This window comes from Kogia breviceps, chromosome 1, assembly GCF_026419965.1.
Source record: "Kogia breviceps isolate mKogBre1 chromosome 1, mKogBre1 haplotype 1, whole genome shotgun sequence".
Taxonomy (NCBI): Eukaryota; Metazoa; Chordata; class Mammalia; order Artiodactyla; family Physeteridae; genus Kogia; species Kogia breviceps.
In genome coordinates, this window is record NC_081310.1 from 92047258 (window position 1) to 92064542 (window position 17285).

The 17285-nt window shown below is 51.4% G+C and overlaps 2 protein-coding genes across 7 annotated transcripts in view; one reads left to right on the forward strand and one right to left on the reverse strand.

The window, feature by feature from the left end:
* LOC131741133 (carboxyl-terminal PDZ ligand of neuronal nitric oxide synthase protein) overlaps nucleotides 1-14037 on the forward strand; it is a 307112-nt gene extending 293075 nt beyond the window's left edge. For 4 of the 6 annotated variants that reach the window (XM_067039975.1, XM_067039943.1, XM_067039971.1 and 1 more), the window contains exons 12-13: nucleotides 9361-9670; nucleotides 10488-14031. In XM_067039975.1, the coding sequence (XP_066896076.1) occupies nucleotides 9361-9670; nucleotides 10488-10986 (809 nt within the window). In that variant the 3' untranslated portion in view covers nucleotides 10987-14031. Of the gene's footprint in view, nucleotides 1-9360; nucleotides 9671-10487 lie in introns of all 6 variants that reach the window. The other 2 variants (XM_067039957.1, XM_067039951.1) reach the window with 1 other exon arrangement.
* On the reverse strand, nucleotides 1982-4680 carry SPATA46 (spermatogenesis associated 46). The gene is made up of 3 exons (XM_059037860.2): nucleotides 4563-4680; nucleotides 3163-3271; nucleotides 1982-2513 (listed from the first exon to the last, which is right to left on the reverse strand). The coding sequence occupies exons 1-3, from the start codon at nucleotides 4663-4665 to the stop codon at nucleotides 1982-1984; spliced, it is 744 nt and encodes a 247-aa protein (XP_058893843.1). The 5' UTR covers nucleotides 4666-4680.
* Nucleotides 14038-17285: the final 3248 nt, after the last annotated feature.

The following is a 17285-nucleotide window of genomic DNA, read 5'->3' on the forward strand; positions in this document are numbered from 1 at the left end:
AAAACGCTAAGTTCTCGCACCTGCCAGGCCATGATTAGCATGTGCTGTGGCCCTTGGGCTCAGTCCCTGGCCTTTGGAAGGCTTTCTCTCTTCTCTCTCTCTTTTTTTTTTTTTTTTTTTTTTTAAGCTGTGCTCTGTGCCCATGATGTGGATGCCCTGGAGGAGGGAGTGAGGGCTGGGCCGAGGGAGGGAGACCAGATGAGGAGTGATTCCGTGCCTGGTCCTCCAGCAGAGCATGCTGAGACTGTGAACGGTCCCTCAGGTCCACTCCGTGTCCCCCTCCTTGTGCTCCCTCAGGAGCCCTGTCAAGGGGACACACGTGCACAGCCACGTCTGTAAGGAGAAGCCTCCAGGGGCTCCGGTGGCCTTTCCACTTAGGAAAGCAGGAGGTCAGAGTGAGGGCTAAAGACTCGCCAGAGTCACTCACCTGCTTCCCTCTGGGAACCGGGCCCTGGAAGCAATGGAATAATGTCAGGGCTGCCTGCAGACCACCCTGCCCCCCAGGGAGTGGGTGGGACCCTGCATGTCCTGGCTCCCAGGCCAGTTGGAGCCCGCAAATCAAGTAGACTCTGGGACTCTGACTTAGAGGGTGGAGGGTGAGGGAAAGGGTGAGGTGAGGAGCGGGGCACTGGGTGCAGGACTGGGAGTGGCCTCACAGCAAGGGACTGGTGTGTGATGGGGGTGTGAGCCAGCCTGTCTCTCACAAAAGAACCACAAATGATATTTTAGTAGAACAGTGAAAAGCAGAAACAGCTTGGCCAAACTATAAAGGGGGACTTCGGAAGACTTAACTATGTGACCACTGGGTGAGGGGAGCTCCTCCACCCCAGCCCATTGGCCAAGCAGTGGGGAAGCAGAGACAAGGGGAGGGTTGGTGCCAGGGTCCCTGAAAGGAAGTGCCCCCTTGCAGTTAAGGGGCCCAACTGAGTCATTAGGGAGATGAAATGAGAGGTAAATAAGGCCTAAAACTAAGACCATCAGACATAAGCTCTTTCTTTTTTTTCTCTAACCACATAATGGGCAAAACCGATGTCTTTGCTGCACCCTCGATGCTCATCCATTTTTCTGGGTCAGAGTCGGCTATGAGGTTTGCTCAGAAATGGAATAAGGGTCGGGGCTGTCTGCTGGGACATTTCTTGGTACTAGGAAGCAGTGTTTTCACATGTTTACCAGGCTTTTTAGACATGACTCAACAGAGCCTTGTAGAGATGCCCCGTGGGTCAAAATGATCTGTTCTGCTTCAGCCAGAGTATGTCCCTTCCAAATGAAGGATCATAGTACACGTGGTGGGAATGGGCCACAGCCCTCTTTGCCTCTTTTCTGCCTTATGCGTGGGGCATGTTGTCCTCCCCGTTCCACCCCTCAGAAGATCTAACACCTAAGAAGCTTTCAAACGGTGCAGAGATTCTGCTGGTGGAACGGACAGAAAAGGGCATTCAACCCTTCTCCCTCAGTGTGAGTTGTCCCACGGTGCAGGGCAAGGACCAATCACAGAGGGACCAACAGGAAGGCCAGAGTTTTAGAGCAGTGGTTCTCATACTTGAGCTGCATCAGAATCACCTAGAGGGCAATTAGAACACAGATTGAGGGGCCTACCCCCCAGAGTTTCTGATTCAGTAGGTCTGAGAATTTCATTTCTAACACATTCCCCGGGGATGTGTACACTGCTGGTCTGAGCACCTCACTTGGAAAGCCACCATTTTAGAAGATAGTCTCAAACTTCGGGTATTGTCTTTCAAAAAAAAAAAAAAAAAGAGGCAGGGAGATGGGCCTGATGTTGCTAGGCAACTGGTAGCAGAAGGGGAGTGGGATGGGAACCAGGGACTGAGAAGGACAGGTGGTACAGGGTGACCTCAGACTTGACAGAAGGCAGTCACTACCTTTGGTTTATTGGCCTCTCTGTAGAGACATAAATAGGCATCATCCCCTGTTTACCTGAAGCGTTGTCCACTAACAAGACAGCTGCCGCCACCCAGCAGACCTACTTGAAGGCCTGGCAGCTGCCTGAGGAAAGCCTGTCTCCCGGCCAGGACTTCTGCCCCTTGCCCCAGAGGGTTTTGAGCTTGCGATAGTACACCTTGCAGCTGAAGCCCTCCTTGAAGCCCTCCTTGATGTGGCTCTTGAGGGAGTGCAGCGTCGGGTACATACGGCAGCAGGCCGCACACTTGTAGCCGTTCTGCTGGGCCAGGTGCCACTTGGAGGCCCTTAGGATGTCCTGGGTTGTGATGTAGTCTATGGAATCCAGGCCGGGCCTGGATTTCTTGGTGGCCTCTTGGGGGTAGGGGTTCTCTGAGGAGGAAGAGGATGAGCAGATGCTCTCAGCCGTGTCCTCTGGGAGGCAGTTGTCCCCCCTGCCCTCATTCAGCCGCAGTTCTGGGAAGCTGTAGGTGTCCAGGTGGTTCTCTTTGTCCTTGAATACAAAGTAGCTGTAAGGAGAGAACCAGGGCCGGTAGATGGTGCAATTCCTCCTCAGCTGCTCACTGTCTGGGTGGTCCTCCAAGATGCAGCCTGCAAAGGAAAGGGCTGGGTCTGAGCCTCGAGCCAGGCAGGGAGCAGTGAGGCCTGGGGTGGTGAAGCAGAAAGGCAAGAAGGCAGGTAGGCAAGCAGGACTTCAGGTTACTTCTGCCCCTCCTTGAGTGCAGGTCTGAGAGCAGGCAGAGGATGGGGTGGGGAGAGCAGTCTTAAGGCATTCCTTCCTGCTGTCCAGAGAAAAGCAGTTTGATCTCTGGGTAGAAACTCCCCTTGCAATGACGAATTAAGCCTTGGCATTCATCAGGTGCATCCCTCCCTGCAGACACCTTTCCTCTGCCTCCTCTGAGGATAGACACAGGTAGCTCAGCAGACAGCCAGACCTCTGGCCTCCTAGAGCCCCTCTTTCTACCACCACTGGTTGTGGCCGTTTTTCCAGCCTCACTGTCTGCCTGCAACAGCCCAGTCAGGCAGAAAGTGCTGTTCTCCATCAGCCTGAGAGACAGGAGAGGAGAAGTAGAGGACTCTACAGACCTGCAGGTCTCTGCTAAAGGAAGCACCAGACAGGAGACTGCAGGGGGAAAGGCAGCACGTGGCGATCCCACACACAGGCACCCTGCCCTTAGGGGAGCAACCCCTGTTCCCCCAGCTTCTCACATGTGCCCGCCTGAGTCAGAGAAGGCCTCAACTGGTGAGAGCACTGTGTAGAGCACCCCATGCCGGAGAGCACTGCTTTGGTACTGGGGTAGCAGGACCTGAGCTGGGCTGGACGCCTCAGTGGGGAACACTGTCTTTGCAATGCCTGGGTTACAGAAGAAACACTGGTGAGCTGAGCAAGGTTGGGCGTCCTCTTGTTGGGACCCCTCCCCCCGAGACATACCTAGAGGTTCACCTTTGGTGCTTTAAGGCACTGCAAAACTGAAGCAAGACAATGACCTTTGTGGCATCCACATAGGCAGAGCTATTCTGGATGACCTCCTGGGGAATTCCAAATGGGGTGCTGGTTTCAGTGAGACCCTGAAAAGGTCCTCTCCAAAGAAGAATATAAGATGTGGACCAGATGACAGCTTTCTGCCTGGCCCTCCCCTCTCTTGACCCTTCTGCAGCTCACTCTGTGTGTGTGTGTGTGTGTGTTTTCACTCTGCACTGAAGCCTTTGAGTCCCTCTGTGTGTGTGTGTGTGTGTGTGTGTGTGTGTGTGTGTGTGTGTGTTTTCACTCTGCATTGCAGCCTTTGGGTCCCTGGAGGGCCCAGAGGAGGGAGTCTGGTCGCGGACCGCATAGCTATGTTACAAGATTCCTTGAGGACGAGAAGCCCGTTTCTCCAGTTAAAACGCCTCCCACCCACAGCCAGAGAGTGTTCAGGTGGACCCCAGCTGCCTGATGGTTGCTGATACTTGGATTAAGAAGCTGACTTGCCTCAAATCGCAGAGCAGTAGCTGTGCTCACTTTGGGAAACAGATGGATACAAATGCCCTGTGTATAGGCAAATGATGTTTAGGAGAACCACTTCACAGAACAGCACTTCTCAAACTTTAATGTGCATAGGAATCACCTGGAGATCTTGTTAAAAATGCAGATTCTGGTTCAGTGGGTCTGAGATAGGACCTGAGATTCTGCCTTTTTCTAACAAGCTCCCAGGTGATGATACTGAGGTTGCAGGTCCATGAACCATGCTTTGAATAGCAAGTCCTCAGAGCATTCAATTTTATTCCATGATAGGCTCATCAGTTACCCCCCCCCTTAGGTTCCTTCTGATGGATTGATAAGTCTAGATCTTCTCCAGCTTGTCAAAACAGGGCTGAAACTAGTACATACTCCTTACTTAGACCAACTGTCACTTTGAGAGTTCATGCAGGTTCAGAGGGGGAAAACGCCTGACAACAAATGTTTCCCCCATCCTTCCCTTGCAAGAAATGAATAAACAGCAGGAACTACTTACCATGTATGCAGCATTTAGAAAAATTATTTTCTCCCCATGTGTAATAGGGACCCTCTCACTAAATCGTGGTCCTGTAACATGATCTGGTAGAGTACTCAATTACAAGCTTCAGAAAAACCACATTTTTGTGGCCCTAGTGGCACGAGAGTTTACCTGGCAAGCTGGTGGCATGTGAGGACGTGATATCAGGAAAAGTAGTCCAAGCAGAGGAAGGGATTTGAGGTCCAGAAATGCTGAAGTGTGAGGAGTTCTCCATATTCTGACTGCTGAAGTATATGGAGATCACGCACGCCTGCTCTCAAGAATCTGGTTGGGTTGTCCAGACAATAAACATTCTGAGCTCAGTTGACATCACAGAAGGCCACATGATTCTACTCGCCAGTGAGGTTATCCCTCTCAAAGATGGATGAGGTCTGTAGCAAGCAAGATAAAAAATTTTAAAGATTTTTTTCATTTGTCATTCTTCCGTGGCCTGTCTTGATTGGGGATATCTAGAGAGAGGGAGGAAGGTAGTAGAGACCTGATAGCGATGTTGTCTGTTCGCCCCCTCTGTTCTTTAGTGTCCCTTTCCCATGTGGTTGCTGTCACCACCCCCAGCTCTGGGATCCTCTGTCCTCTCTTAATGACCTCTTTGCTTTTTTCATCTGCCTAACTTCTGTCACCAGATGTTTTTGTTGTTTTACCTTAGTTTCTGTTTTTGGTTTGGGGTATATTGTTCACATTTTTCTTTGGAAATAATTTCAAACTTATAAAAAGCTGCAAAAATAAAATTTGTACAGAGAACATCCATGTACCTGTATCTAGATTTTCCAGTTGTTAACATTTTACTGCATTTGCCTTATCAATTCCCTCTCTCCCTCTCTCTCTCCCTCCCTCTCTGTCTCTATGTGTGTATACATTTTTTTTTCTGAGATATTTGAAGGTAAATTACAAACATAGTGTCCCTTTGTGCCTAAATACTTCAATATGTACGTCCTAAGAATAGGGACCAAATACTGTTTTAAATGGTTGGTGCTGTCTGTTTTTAGCAAATGACTAAAACATAAATGGGTGGCTTACTCAACACCATTTTGCTCATTATAAGCAATTTGGTAGTAAGGCTATGTACTCAGAGTGGCAAGGTAGCTTCTTCTCTTTGCTTCACTTTTGTCATGTAACAACCTGGCCAGCCTGCTAGAGGGTTGAAAGATGACCTTGAAGATGCCCCATTCTAGATCATCATGACTAGATGCGCCCAGCCCGTAATCCGCAGTGGGCCCCCCTCGCAGTGTGTGAAGCAAGTGTGAGTTAGCGTGTGCATATGAGATTCGAGAGTTGTCTTCCTGTCCGTGTTTATTCACAGTACTTAAACATTTGCAGGACAGTGTGGAGAATGAGATCTCATGTACCTCCTTCATAGCCTGGTTTGGAATGTTAGAACGAGTTAGGATGTAAATTGACGCCATGTACCTTGGCAACTTTGAGGGTATTGGCAGTTTCCCTTGTGGCTGTCATGATGTAGAGAAAGATCATGGGTCTGGGAGTCAGCCTATGTGAGTTCTAACCCTTGCTCTGCTGTTACCTCCCTGGGTGGTATTAAGCAGACCTCTCTGCCACCTGCTTTTCCCATTTTGTTAACTTAGACGGTTGGAGTGGATGAATGAACATCTTTCTGGTCTAAAATCTAGGGATTCCCATGTTGGAAACGAGACAGCAAAACAATGAGTGATGCACACAGGATCCAGAAGACTTAGAATTTCATCTTGCCTTGGGTCATTCCATTCCCCCAACTGTCAGCTAGGAACTTCAGATATACTTAATGTAAAGGGGCCTCACAGTATTGGGGGAAATACAGGAGGCTGCATCAGCGCCTGTTTGTAGAATTTTAAAAATACGGCTCTGTTTTGGTTTATTAAAAAGCATATGGGAACCTGGTCATCCAGGTCTGTTACACTCCTCATAGCAGGACCCCGTCTTGCATGCTATATCCTCTTGGTGTGTTGTTGCTGGTGACCCAGATGGGAGGTGACACTCCCATAGTGGTCGGTCACTACATAAAATGTGTCTCTCTCTCATTTGTTTCCCGCCTGCTTTCCGAGCCCCTTTCTCGGACAGGTAAGATACTGTCTTTCTTTTGGATGACTTTGGCCCCAGATGCTCCCCTCTGCTTGGCTATGTGCATGCTGGGAGGTGCTGTTAGGAGGGCCACCTGGTTGGGATCCAGTCACCTTTCTTTCTGCCATCACCATTATTTTCTGAACCACCAAACCTCCCATCCTGACAGAGTGTGGGGTCATTAGTGCCTTCAGCAGGAAAAGGGCTCTCTGCACATCCCTCACATGTGAAGATGAAGGGAACTCCAGCCAGAGTCCTGCTTTGGAGAGAAGGGCAGTTTTTCCCGGCCTGACCTCGAGAGCCCCTGTGGACCGCTCCCGGAGGAGGGGGTTTTGAGTGGCTTTTGTAAATGGAAGAAGGCTTGGGGGAACAGCTTCTCTACTATGTTAGCCCATACTGCAGTCAGTTTTAAGTATTCATATCAAAAGTCAATTCAATTAATTTATTAAATGCCTACTGTTGTGCAAGGCCCTATGCTGAGCATTATAGACAAAAATATGTCACTTAAGATGCTTCATCCCATCAAGGGACTTATTTTATTATTAAAGACAAGATGTATTTACCAGAAGACTTAAGAGAATTATGAAGAGAGTGTATGATGAGCTATCTTTAAATTACTTAAGAATTCAGTGTATACATCCTGAAGGGTCGAGAAACAAGAAGTACAGGAAATCTAAAATGGTGCTTAATCCAAAAGTTATTTATGTTTCTTAGAATGTGTTTCTTCAATAATTATAATCAAAGGGGCTCACAATTTACAAGTCACTTTGCCAGGTGTTTTTGGTACTTACACTTTTAGAAATGAATGTGTCTGCTCTGAAAATTCACATTAAACCAATAAGGAAACAGCCACAGAACCATGTGAGCCCGAAAGTCGTGGGGATTGGCCTTCCTCCCTGGCATGTATCTCTTGAAACATTTGCTCTAGTTTCATGGTGGCCCCAATACTTTCTGGTTTGGGGGGAAATCATTAAATGCTTTAGTTTCCAAAGGCTTCTCTGCTAGTTTGCAGAGTTCACGATTAAAGAAAAATTAGGATATGGGACATGATAGGTAAATTATGCAAAAGTAGATGACATGGCAAGATTTATACTCTCAGGAGAAGACTCAAGAATTGATACCCCTGTTGTGGGATGGGCCGGGATCTCCTGCTAGTGTGGTGGGTCTACATCTGGAACCCAGCCAGCCTAAACCAGTCAGCTCTGTGCCCCATGTCCCAGGGATGCTCTAATCGAGTTCCCAGCATGTCCCCTGCAGTGGTGCTTTTCTTGCACGTGGGTTAGGGGCAGTTACAGAGGTGAAGACTGTGGGGTTCATCACGGGGGGAGATCTCCACTCCTCCCACAGCTTCCTCCTGCCGCCCGAAGACCCTTAGCATGTGGATTATTGAGGTAGTTGGTTCAGAAGGGATATCTCTGCGTAAAACCACAATAAAGAGAAATGCTCCCCAGTGCCCAGGACTCAGCAGTGCAGGGCAGAGAATTGCTTTATGCAAAAGTTCAGTGGAAGAAAACGTATACCCTAACCTCAGTTACTCTTAGGAAGGCTCGGCAAGAGGAGGCACTTAGCAGAGGTGTTGACAAGGAGCAGAGCCTATGACCAAATCGCTCTCCTCCTCTGAGACGGACAAAATATCTCGAGTAGCTGGTAAGGACAGCAACCTCAAGCCTGCTTCCAAGGCCCCAGAGTGGGTCTGGCTGCACTGAGGCCTGAGCTGGATTTCCTGGTGGGGAGAGGCTGCCTCTGTGCAAGTGTGTGGACAGTGTGGCTTAGAGCCCTGAGCTCTAGCCATTCCAACTACAGACCTCGGAGCTACTGTGGTCTTGGTCTCCACAATTCTCTATCTGCAAATGGGTTTGGCATTTCAGGATATTTATTGAGCACCTACTGTGTGCCACACCCAGGCTAGCTGTGAAAGACACAAAGATGAGTGAGACATGGCTTCTGCCCTGCAAGTGTTTACAACCCAGTGGGTCTCCTCCCAGCCCTTTGAGTTAATCTTTCCAGCCGAACAGAGATCCCTGAGAGGCAGACTGTGCAGAGCCCTGAGCTTTAGGTGAGAAAACCTGGGTTCTAGTTCCCACCATGCCAGTAATTGGGCTGTGACCTCGGGCCCAGCAGTTCATTACGCCGAGCCCCATCTTCCTCCTCTATAAAGAGAAATCTTACCATGCCCCACCTTACTAGCTTGTGAGGATTAAGTGAGCTGGTGTTTGTCAACTTCCTCCTGCTTCCTTGGCACCAAGTACTTGTCCATTTGGCATGAACTGGTTCTGAACCACCACTTAGCATCTCTCTGCATGCAGCTGTCCCATTCTCCCAAGTTCCACCCTCAAGAGAAGTGAGCATTTTTCATGGAGAAAACATGCTACACATGTGGCTTTTTAGCAGGGAGCTTCCAACTCCAAGCTTCATACTTGCCATCCCTCCACCAGCTTTTACCCCAGCACCTGAGTCAGAGAGCTCCACATGTGCTCATGGCAGTGTAAAAATGTCACATCTCATTGCTTCATCCTTGTTTTTCTTTACTTCACAGGGCCTGGTGACCCCAAAGTAAGGGGTTAAGCCATGAGTCAAGGAGGCATGTTTAAAGGGATAAGTTGGCTTTTTTTGTGGCTAGAGTTCATCACTGATTAACCTGGGTGAGGCAGAACTAGAATTTCTGGTCCCACATCTCATCAAAACAACTGGATCAGAAGGTCAAGAGTGTCTTTGCTGCCTCTCTCTTGACTATTTCCAAAGCCTCGTGAAGTTACAAGTTGTGGGTGTGGTATAAGGAAAAGATCAAAAGTGAGGGGGTCGAAGGCCCCCCTCCCCTCTACTCACCGGCTCTCTGTCTTTCCCTCTTTGTTTGTAGTTGACCACAGCATGTTTGAGAACTTGAACACAGCCCTCACTCCAAAGCTCCAGTCAAGCCGCTCCTTCCCCCACTTGTCCAGGCCTGCGGCCCCCAGCTCTGCCACCCTGGGGTCTGTGGAGCCCGGAGGGCCTGGACTCTGGGTGGGCAGCAGCCAGCACCTCAAGAACCTGGGCAAAGCCATGGGGGCCAAAGTTAACGACTTCCTGCGGAGAAAAGAGCCCTCGAGCCTGGGCAGCATGGGCACGATGGAGGTCAACAAGACTGCAGGGGCCCAGCTGGCCGGCGGGGCTGACGTGGATGACGGAAGGTGAGTGCGCCTCTCCCTCCCGCCCGGACATCCTTACGGGTCTGGACCCACTGGAAGAGGCCTGCGGCAAACTGTAGTGTCTAGAGGGGAGAATGGCCTTGGGGTAGGGACGGAGGTTGTCACAAAGAACAGCTGAAGGATCGGGCCATGTTTGTGGGAGCCGGCTTCAACTCTCCCACCATGGCTGAAGTTGACGGCGTGCCTATCATGTCCTAGCACTGTGCTCTGCTTCAGCTGAATTATTTTACCTAACCCTGAAACAGCCCTCTGAGATAAATTATATTATTTCCATCTTGCAGGAAAAGCAGGTTCAGAGAGGTAACGTGAGGAGCTTAAGGTTACAAAGTTAGTAATTAGCAGAGCTGGATTCAAACCAGGTATTGCCAGAAGCTCCCCGGGGGGATTCTGACGCCCAGCCACACCTGAGAAGTGCTGCCCTGACTGTTGGTAGTGGAGAAGCCGGCGCCTGGCAGAACCCACTGGTCAGGGGAGAGAGGAGCCTGCTTTGGCAGCCCTCCCATGTCCAGCCTCGTTTTAGACACCTACGCTCCCCAGGTGGTGATGCACCTTTCAGGCTATTATATAGGTTCTGATGTGACGCAGTTCCCCAGTGGTCCCGGTGTTAACACTTTGTGCTGCTGTGAACACCGAGTGAGGATGTGACAGACCCAAAGCCATTTGTGCTCAAACCGCCAAGACTCGCGCGTTAAACCAAGAACGAGAGCCCAGAGCGAAAAGCACTTCCCGGGTGGGTGAGTGGAAAGTGCAGCATGGTGTCTTGCCAGCCTTATGTCAGCTCATGTCACCAACCTTGTAGGTCAGCCCTGCAAGAAGCATTCCCTCGGCTGGATCCCCCGCCTCCTACCATCAGGAAGCGAACCCCTCGGGCCCTGAAGACCACCCAGGACATGCTGATTTCATCGCAGCCAGTCCTAAGCAGTCTAGAGTATGGGACAGAGCTGTCACCTGGGCAGCCCCAGGACTCCCCTCCCACTGCTCAGCCCAGCCCAGCAGATGCTTCACAGCCAGAGGCCATCATGGAAATGGTGGACAGGGGCGAGGCTGTGCCCAATGGAGAGGTTTCCCTGTCGGTACCTGACCTAATCCACAAGGACAACCAGGACGAACCGAAGCTAAAGGCGACTGAGTGCCGAAGGGCCTCCTCCCCTGGCCTCATCGAGAGAAATGGCCTCAAACTCAGCCTGAGCCCCATCAGCCTGGCCGAGTCTCTGGAGGACAGCAGCCCGCCTCCTCGGGCACGGACCTCCAGCCTTGACATTGAGGGCCCTCACCCAGACCTGCTGTCCTTTGAGTAGAGCTTCTTCTGGCCCTGCTGAGCACCCCTTCCCCTCTGCTTGCTCCTCCACCGTGCACCCTGGCCCTTGCCCCAGCTCCACCCTGCTGTTTGTTCTGCTTGCACAAGGCTCAGCGGAGCCAATTCTTCCACACGGGCTGCTGCAGGGCCAAAAGTCCATGCGCACTCCTAGTTCAAGAGTCCGTCCGTGGAATGGTAGAAGAACTCGGGTGCCATCCCAGCTCCTCGGCATGCTGGCTGCAGCCCGTGGATACTAGGGCGCCTCTGCCCCGAGTTGCCCTGGCTTCCCACTGACCTGCTGCCAGGCCAGCAGCGCAGGATGAAGGGTATTCTCTCTGCCTGGCTCCCACATGCTGCCTGCTCTTCTTCCTCCCATGCCCTCCTGGTTCCTTTCTTCTCCCCCCTGGGGGCCAGAGGCCTCCTGCCTCCGGGGGAATCAGGCTGGATGAGGGATGATGGGTTTGGCTCGATGATGGGCCCAGGCCCAGAAAGCCGCACGCCCTGAGCACAGCCCAGCCACAGCTCCTCCTGCGCCCAAGACAGCACAGGCCTCGGGTTGTTACCTCGCCTCTGCCCGTGTAGGTGCAAGCCGGGGGCAATGCTTACCGGACCTGAGACCTCGGGCAGGCTTGTCGACACCCCGGGTTCACAGGGTGTGTCTCATCTAGCCTGAGGCAGGGCACGGAGCCAGCCACCGAGAGCACCTGCCCAGCATGGGAGTGTGGAGAGGCACTGGGCAAGATGATGCAGCCAGCTACGCTTGGGCCCCCTGCACAGAAGAAGAGACCCGGGCTTCCCTTGCTGTGCGTGAGGACAGGGCTAGGCAGTCCCTGGCAGAAGCAGCAGAGCAAGTTCTGATCTTGTTTGGCGGGGAGGGCCCGGGAACCTGGCATCCAGGGAGCTGGTCCCGAGAGAACCCAGAGCAAGCAGTGGGGAAGGCAGTGAAAACGGGATGGGGAAGGAGTAGTCGTAAGGGCTTAGAGCAGCTTTTCGGGGTTTCCACAGCGTGATGTGATGTAGTTCTAGGGTCTAGGCGTGGTAAGTACAAGAAGCAAGGTGTGGAGTGTGAGAGGTTGGAATGTGGTAGGAACCGTGGAGCAGGCCGCGCTGAAGTAGGAGGCGCTCCGCTCTTGTAGAGAAGGTGCTGTCTACCTGCCTGCCTCTGGGGTCTCTGTGAAGGCCTGACAGTTCACACAGCCCCACTGGTTCTGCCCTCCTGGGTTAACCCACGTCTGTGTTCCTGTCTCCCATCAGGGGTCCTGTCATGCTGTTTTCCTGTGGCCAGGAGACCCTGTCGGGGGGCGATCCCAACCCTGGGGGCCTTTGCAGCAAGAAGAGAACATGGCTTTTTTTGAGCAAGGTGGCTGGGTCCCCGGGACAAGGCTGGGAGTGGCACATCTGGCCAGAGTGGGCTGTTCAGTTCTCCTGTGACTCCTGCCGCCTCCCCTTTTCTATTCTTTGTTCGGCTTCCCACTCTGGGTGCCCCAGAGCTCACTGCCCACTTCATCTCATCACCCAGTTCCTGCTCCCCTCCCTACCACCTCTGCCTTATAAAATGTCCAAGCTAACTCCGGCAGACCAGGGAGCCTCGGGGGACCACCAGGACGCAGGTGCCCTTCCCGCCTCCTTGCTTCTGCAGCCGGGGGCCTTGCCGCAGCTCTCCCGCCGCCTTTTCTCCTACCCTGTGTTCTCAGAGTGAAGCTTTGTCTCATCTTCCTCAGGAGGGTCCAGGCACGCCAGGCACCTTGCAGGCCGTGGTGAAGTGAGGAAGGCTGTTACTGAACTGAGTCGATCGTGACTGACTCCAGGAATGTCACAGAGATGTTGCTATCTGACCCTGATGCTCAGAAGTTCTCGGGACTAGCATTTGGGGGCCTGTGAGTTTTCCCAGAATGGCTTGGGGTTCTGCACAAAACACAGAGCTGGGGGGCAGAGAACTAAACCCACGTGCTGGCAGCTAGCCCACTCTCATCTGCGCTTCCATCCCAGAAGCTCGGTTTGCTTCTCTGACGGGAAACCTAACCAGGTTCCTGCACCCTGGGGCTGCTCCTCTCCCAGAGACCAGGGTGGCTCTGGCCAGGTGATATTGTAGCCATAGGTGCAGAGGTGGCAGGCCTGGGCTGGCTTAAGCAAGCTGCTCTCCGCTCCACCCCCAGCCGCTGCTGAGGTCCTGGCCCTCCGACCCAGGGTTAGCCCAGGGATCCTATCAGGCTGTCCCGGGACCATGGCCAGGGTGATCCTAGTGTTCCTCCCATTCGTGTCTAGTACCAAATAAGGGGCTGTGGGACCCTGCTCCAATGTCTGGGTGGCCTCTCCGCGATCTCCATCTCAGCCATCCTTCTACAGGAGGGGTGATGCTGCTACCGGGGTGGGGGAGCTCTCTGAGGCTAAAATCAGGTCCTAGATGTGACAGAGAGTGCCTGGTGCTAGGGCTAAGTGTTGCCCAGAGGCCAGTGGGAACAGCGACTTCTGTCCTGCTGAGGGCCCCGGCTCAGACCAGCTCGCTAGGCAAAGCCCCACTTGACTTCCCGTGTCCATCTCAACATCCTGACCTGCCCATGACTGTAGCATGGCAGTCACCCCCCTGACACACCCCTCATGGTGAATGAATCCAACTTCTCTGGAAGCTTGACCCTCGGGTGGCCCAGTCTGCTCAAGGACAGGTACTGAGGAGAAATGAAGGGACTGTCTCCTGTGTCCACAGAAGGAAGCTGGGGCCACAGAGTTTTTTTCTCTCCCTGTTACCCACTGTCCTGTATCCCCATATTCAGCAATAGTTTTACCCTGATAGATGCAAGGTGAGCTTCCAGAACTTGGCAGGAAGGTGGCATATTCCCCTGCATGGAGAGAAATGTATCTGTGTTAACGAATGAGGGTGATATGAAGACATTCGTGTAGTGCATCAACTTTTAAAGAACAAAGAGGTTGACCCCAGTTTGGGGAAAGAAGAATATTACAGAGCTATTCCAAGTGTTTTCTAGAAATTTTATATTTATATTTTTAGTAATCTTCTGGTAGAAGGAAACTACACAATAAAATGATTTGGTTTGGTTTTGCTGGTTTGGTTTTTTTCTCCTGACTGATGCAGAGTGGTTGGTTTTTCTGAAGGCTGCCTTGTTGAACGGAGAGCATTGGCCTTTTGCTTTGCGAGCCTGGAAGAGTGAGACATGAGGATGATAGGCACTGCTGACAGATCTCCAGCACGAGACCTTGGGAGGAAATGATCTCTCGGGATGTGCCCTTGTATGTTCCTCTAACTGGCTGGCTGCTGTGGAAGTGTCCCTCTTCCAACTAGCCCTATGTCTGGTTCAGGGTATCAACATCACGTGCAAAGGTGCAACCTTCCCCCTCAGAAGGAAGCAGGGAGGAAACGCGAGTGACCACCAGAGCGTCCACCTGGGGTCCATAGCCCTCTCCCATCAAGGAGGGGACAGAGCTGGGTGTGCACACAGACACTCTTCAGAGAGGGACCAGAGCTGCCCTCAGATCCAGAGTCATTAGTAATGTTGGTAAAACACCCAAAGCTGCTGATGTAGGCACTTACCCCGGACTGGGGCAACCCAGATGCTCCTTACTGAGACAGCATGGCTTGGAGCAGCGCTGGCCTGAAGCCCCTTTAACCCCCTTGCTGCCCCTGGCTGGTGTCAGACCAGGAGACCCAGAGGACTCCCACCTGAGAGTTGGCCAGACCTTTAACCTCCTTAAAAGGGACAAAATGAAGAAGAGACAGGAAGGGGAAGGAAAAGGAGCCATACACATTTCTAAAGGTGGAAGGATGGGACCTTTCTGCCCGGCCCTGTCATTCGCCCCCATGATGTGCCAGGGGTCCCTCCCTGGGTGCACATCAGAAACGTCTCAGGCATGAGGCTGTCTCCAGCCTTTTCTGCATTGAGTTCCACTCCTGCACTTCGTTTCTCAGAGGACAAGCAAGAAGACCACGGGCACTCACATTGCTCGCTTGCTCTGGAGTGGGGTGCAGCGTATTGTTCTGGGAAGGCAGGAGTAACAGAAAACCCAATCCAGCATATTCCATGCATGGGAAAAGGCATTGAAAGTACTTACAATAGCAACTTCTTCCTTTAAGCGTAAGTCCAGTGACTGTTCTTTGGGCGACCTCTCCCGTTGGATGGCTTCAGGATCGACTTCTGCAGTCATTCAGGTGTGAAATGTGCCTTTCATATGCTTTTCTTTCCCACTGTTATGCAAAGGAGTTATTTTTGGCTAAGATCAAATATGAAAAACTATAATGTAAAAATCAAAAACTTTTGAGGAAATTTTTAAGTGTGAAAAAGGATGTGAATATGTCACATTTTTTAATGCTGTGCTCTGAGCCTTTGGTCTAGAAGCTGGGATACAAAGATGCATGTATTCAGACAACATATCCAAGCCTGTCTGTGAGCTGAGTAGTGCTGTCTGGGGCACAATGGTTAACACTGGTGAAGAGACGCCTGGTTCTGTCTCTCACTATGCCCACGATGGGTGAGGACACCACGGAACCTGCCTTCCTGTTATGCAGTGAAGTACCAAATGCGGCGGAGGCGGGGTGTGTTGAGTAATTTCAACTAAGTGTTTTTTCTCTGAGCTTAATCAGCGTATAGTGGTTGCTGAAGAAAACGAGCAAATCAGAGGTCATCAGAAGCCCACTTCATTCCTAAAGTCTGTGCCTGTGCTGGTGAGGAACCCCAGCTGGGGTTCAGAATTTATGGAATTAGCTAGTCTGGGACTGCACCTCAGATACTGCTCCAAGCTCAGAGAATTCCTTCCTGCTCAGTTTGCTCTCGGACATCTTCTCAATCCCTTCGAAGTCTGTGAATCCTGGGAGTATTCTAGAACCGTCTGTGCTTCAACTCCCTGTCCCCTCTCTACCCACATCTCCGCCACCGCAGGGCTCCCCAGATCAGCCTGCCAGCTGCTGGTTACACCTCCTTGCCTTTGAGATTTTGGCCCTCAGGGTCCCCTGGGCTTCACTCAGCATTGCTCCTGCCAGCCAACCGCTGGGTTTGAGGTGCCCGATCTGGAGCCCCCACTGTGGCTCCCCTCTGAGTGGGAACAAGTAATTAAGTCCACACAAAGAAATGCAGCCCTCCTAGATGAAGCCCCACCTACCCCCTAACAGCTTGCAGACAACATTCAGTGTCTTTCATCTCTCTCAAGGAAATCCACTCTGGAAACCTTCATTTCAGTTGTCCAGTGAAAGCATCTTCCAGGACTTTGCCCCTCCAAGGTGCCCTCCTCCCTGCTGCTGTTTGCACTGGGTCACATGACGAAAGCCCAGAGTCCCCTCCATGACTTACCACTAATGAGAAAATTCCTCTGCATTCGTATCTAGGGCCCGACCAGTGGAGACACAAATCCTCTTTGTGTCCAGCTTATCTTCAGCTGCTGCCATGATAAATAGTCCAGCTCGAGGGAGCCTGGGGAAGCTCTACCCCACGGAACGAATCACTTGGTTAGTGACCACACAGGGAAGCCAGCTTGAGGAAATATTTAAGGACAAACTCAGACACCAGGCTACTTTCTCCCTCGTGGGAGGTGCCTGAGGAATCTGTCCTTTTCGGAGTAGGAAACACTGCCGGTTTCTCTCTCTTGGAAAAGACAAAAAAAGGAAAAAGAAGAAAATCCCCCAAAGCAAAAAGCAGTCTCCCAACAAACTGCAACTTTTGTTTTGCATTTTACTGTTTAACAAGTCAGTGGTTTCCAGTGCCCTCTGCTTGGCCACCTTCTTCCTTAGAGCAGTGGTCCCCAACCTTTTTGGCACCAGGGACTGGTTTCGTGGAAGACAATTTTTCCACGGACCGGCGGCGGGTGGGGGATGGTTTGGGGATGATTCAAGCACATCATGCATGTTGTGAACTTTATTTCTATTATTATTACATTGTAATATATAATGAAATAATTCTACAACTCACCATAATGCAGAATCAGCAGGAGCCCTGAGCTTGTTTTCACTTGCCACTCACTGATAGGGTTTTTTTGTTTTGTTTTGTTTTTTAACATCTTTCTTGGAGTATAATTGCTTTACAATGGTGTTTTAGTTTCTGCTATACAACAAAGTGAATCAGTTATACATATACATATGTTCCCATATCTCTTCCCTCTTGCGTCTCCCTCCCTCCCACCCTCCCTATACCACCCCTCTAGGTGGTCACAAACCACCCAGCTGATCTCCCTGTGCTATGTGGCTGCTTCCCACTAGCTATCCACCCTACGTTTGGTAGTGTATATATGTCCATGCCACTCTCTCACTTCATCGCAGCTTACCCTTCCCCCTCCCCATATCCTCAAGTCCATGTTCTAGTA

What these genes read in the sequence shown, in the direction of transcription:
- SPATA46 (XM_059037860.2), bottom strand. Translation starts at nt 4,665, where the DNA reads ATGGAGAACTCCTCACACTTCAGCATTTCTGGACCTCAAATCCCTTCC. An exon ending in ACATGCCACCAGCTTGCCAG is followed by an intron (nt 3,272 to 4,562) that starts GTAAACTCTCGT and finishes TCTGTAACCCAG; the next exon opens with GCATTGCAAAGACAGTGTTC. An exon ending in GTGCTCTACACAGTGCTCTC is followed by an intron (nt 2,514 to 3,162) that starts ACCAGTTGAGGC and finishes AGCCCTTTCCTT; the next exon opens with TGCAGGCTGCATCTTGGAGG.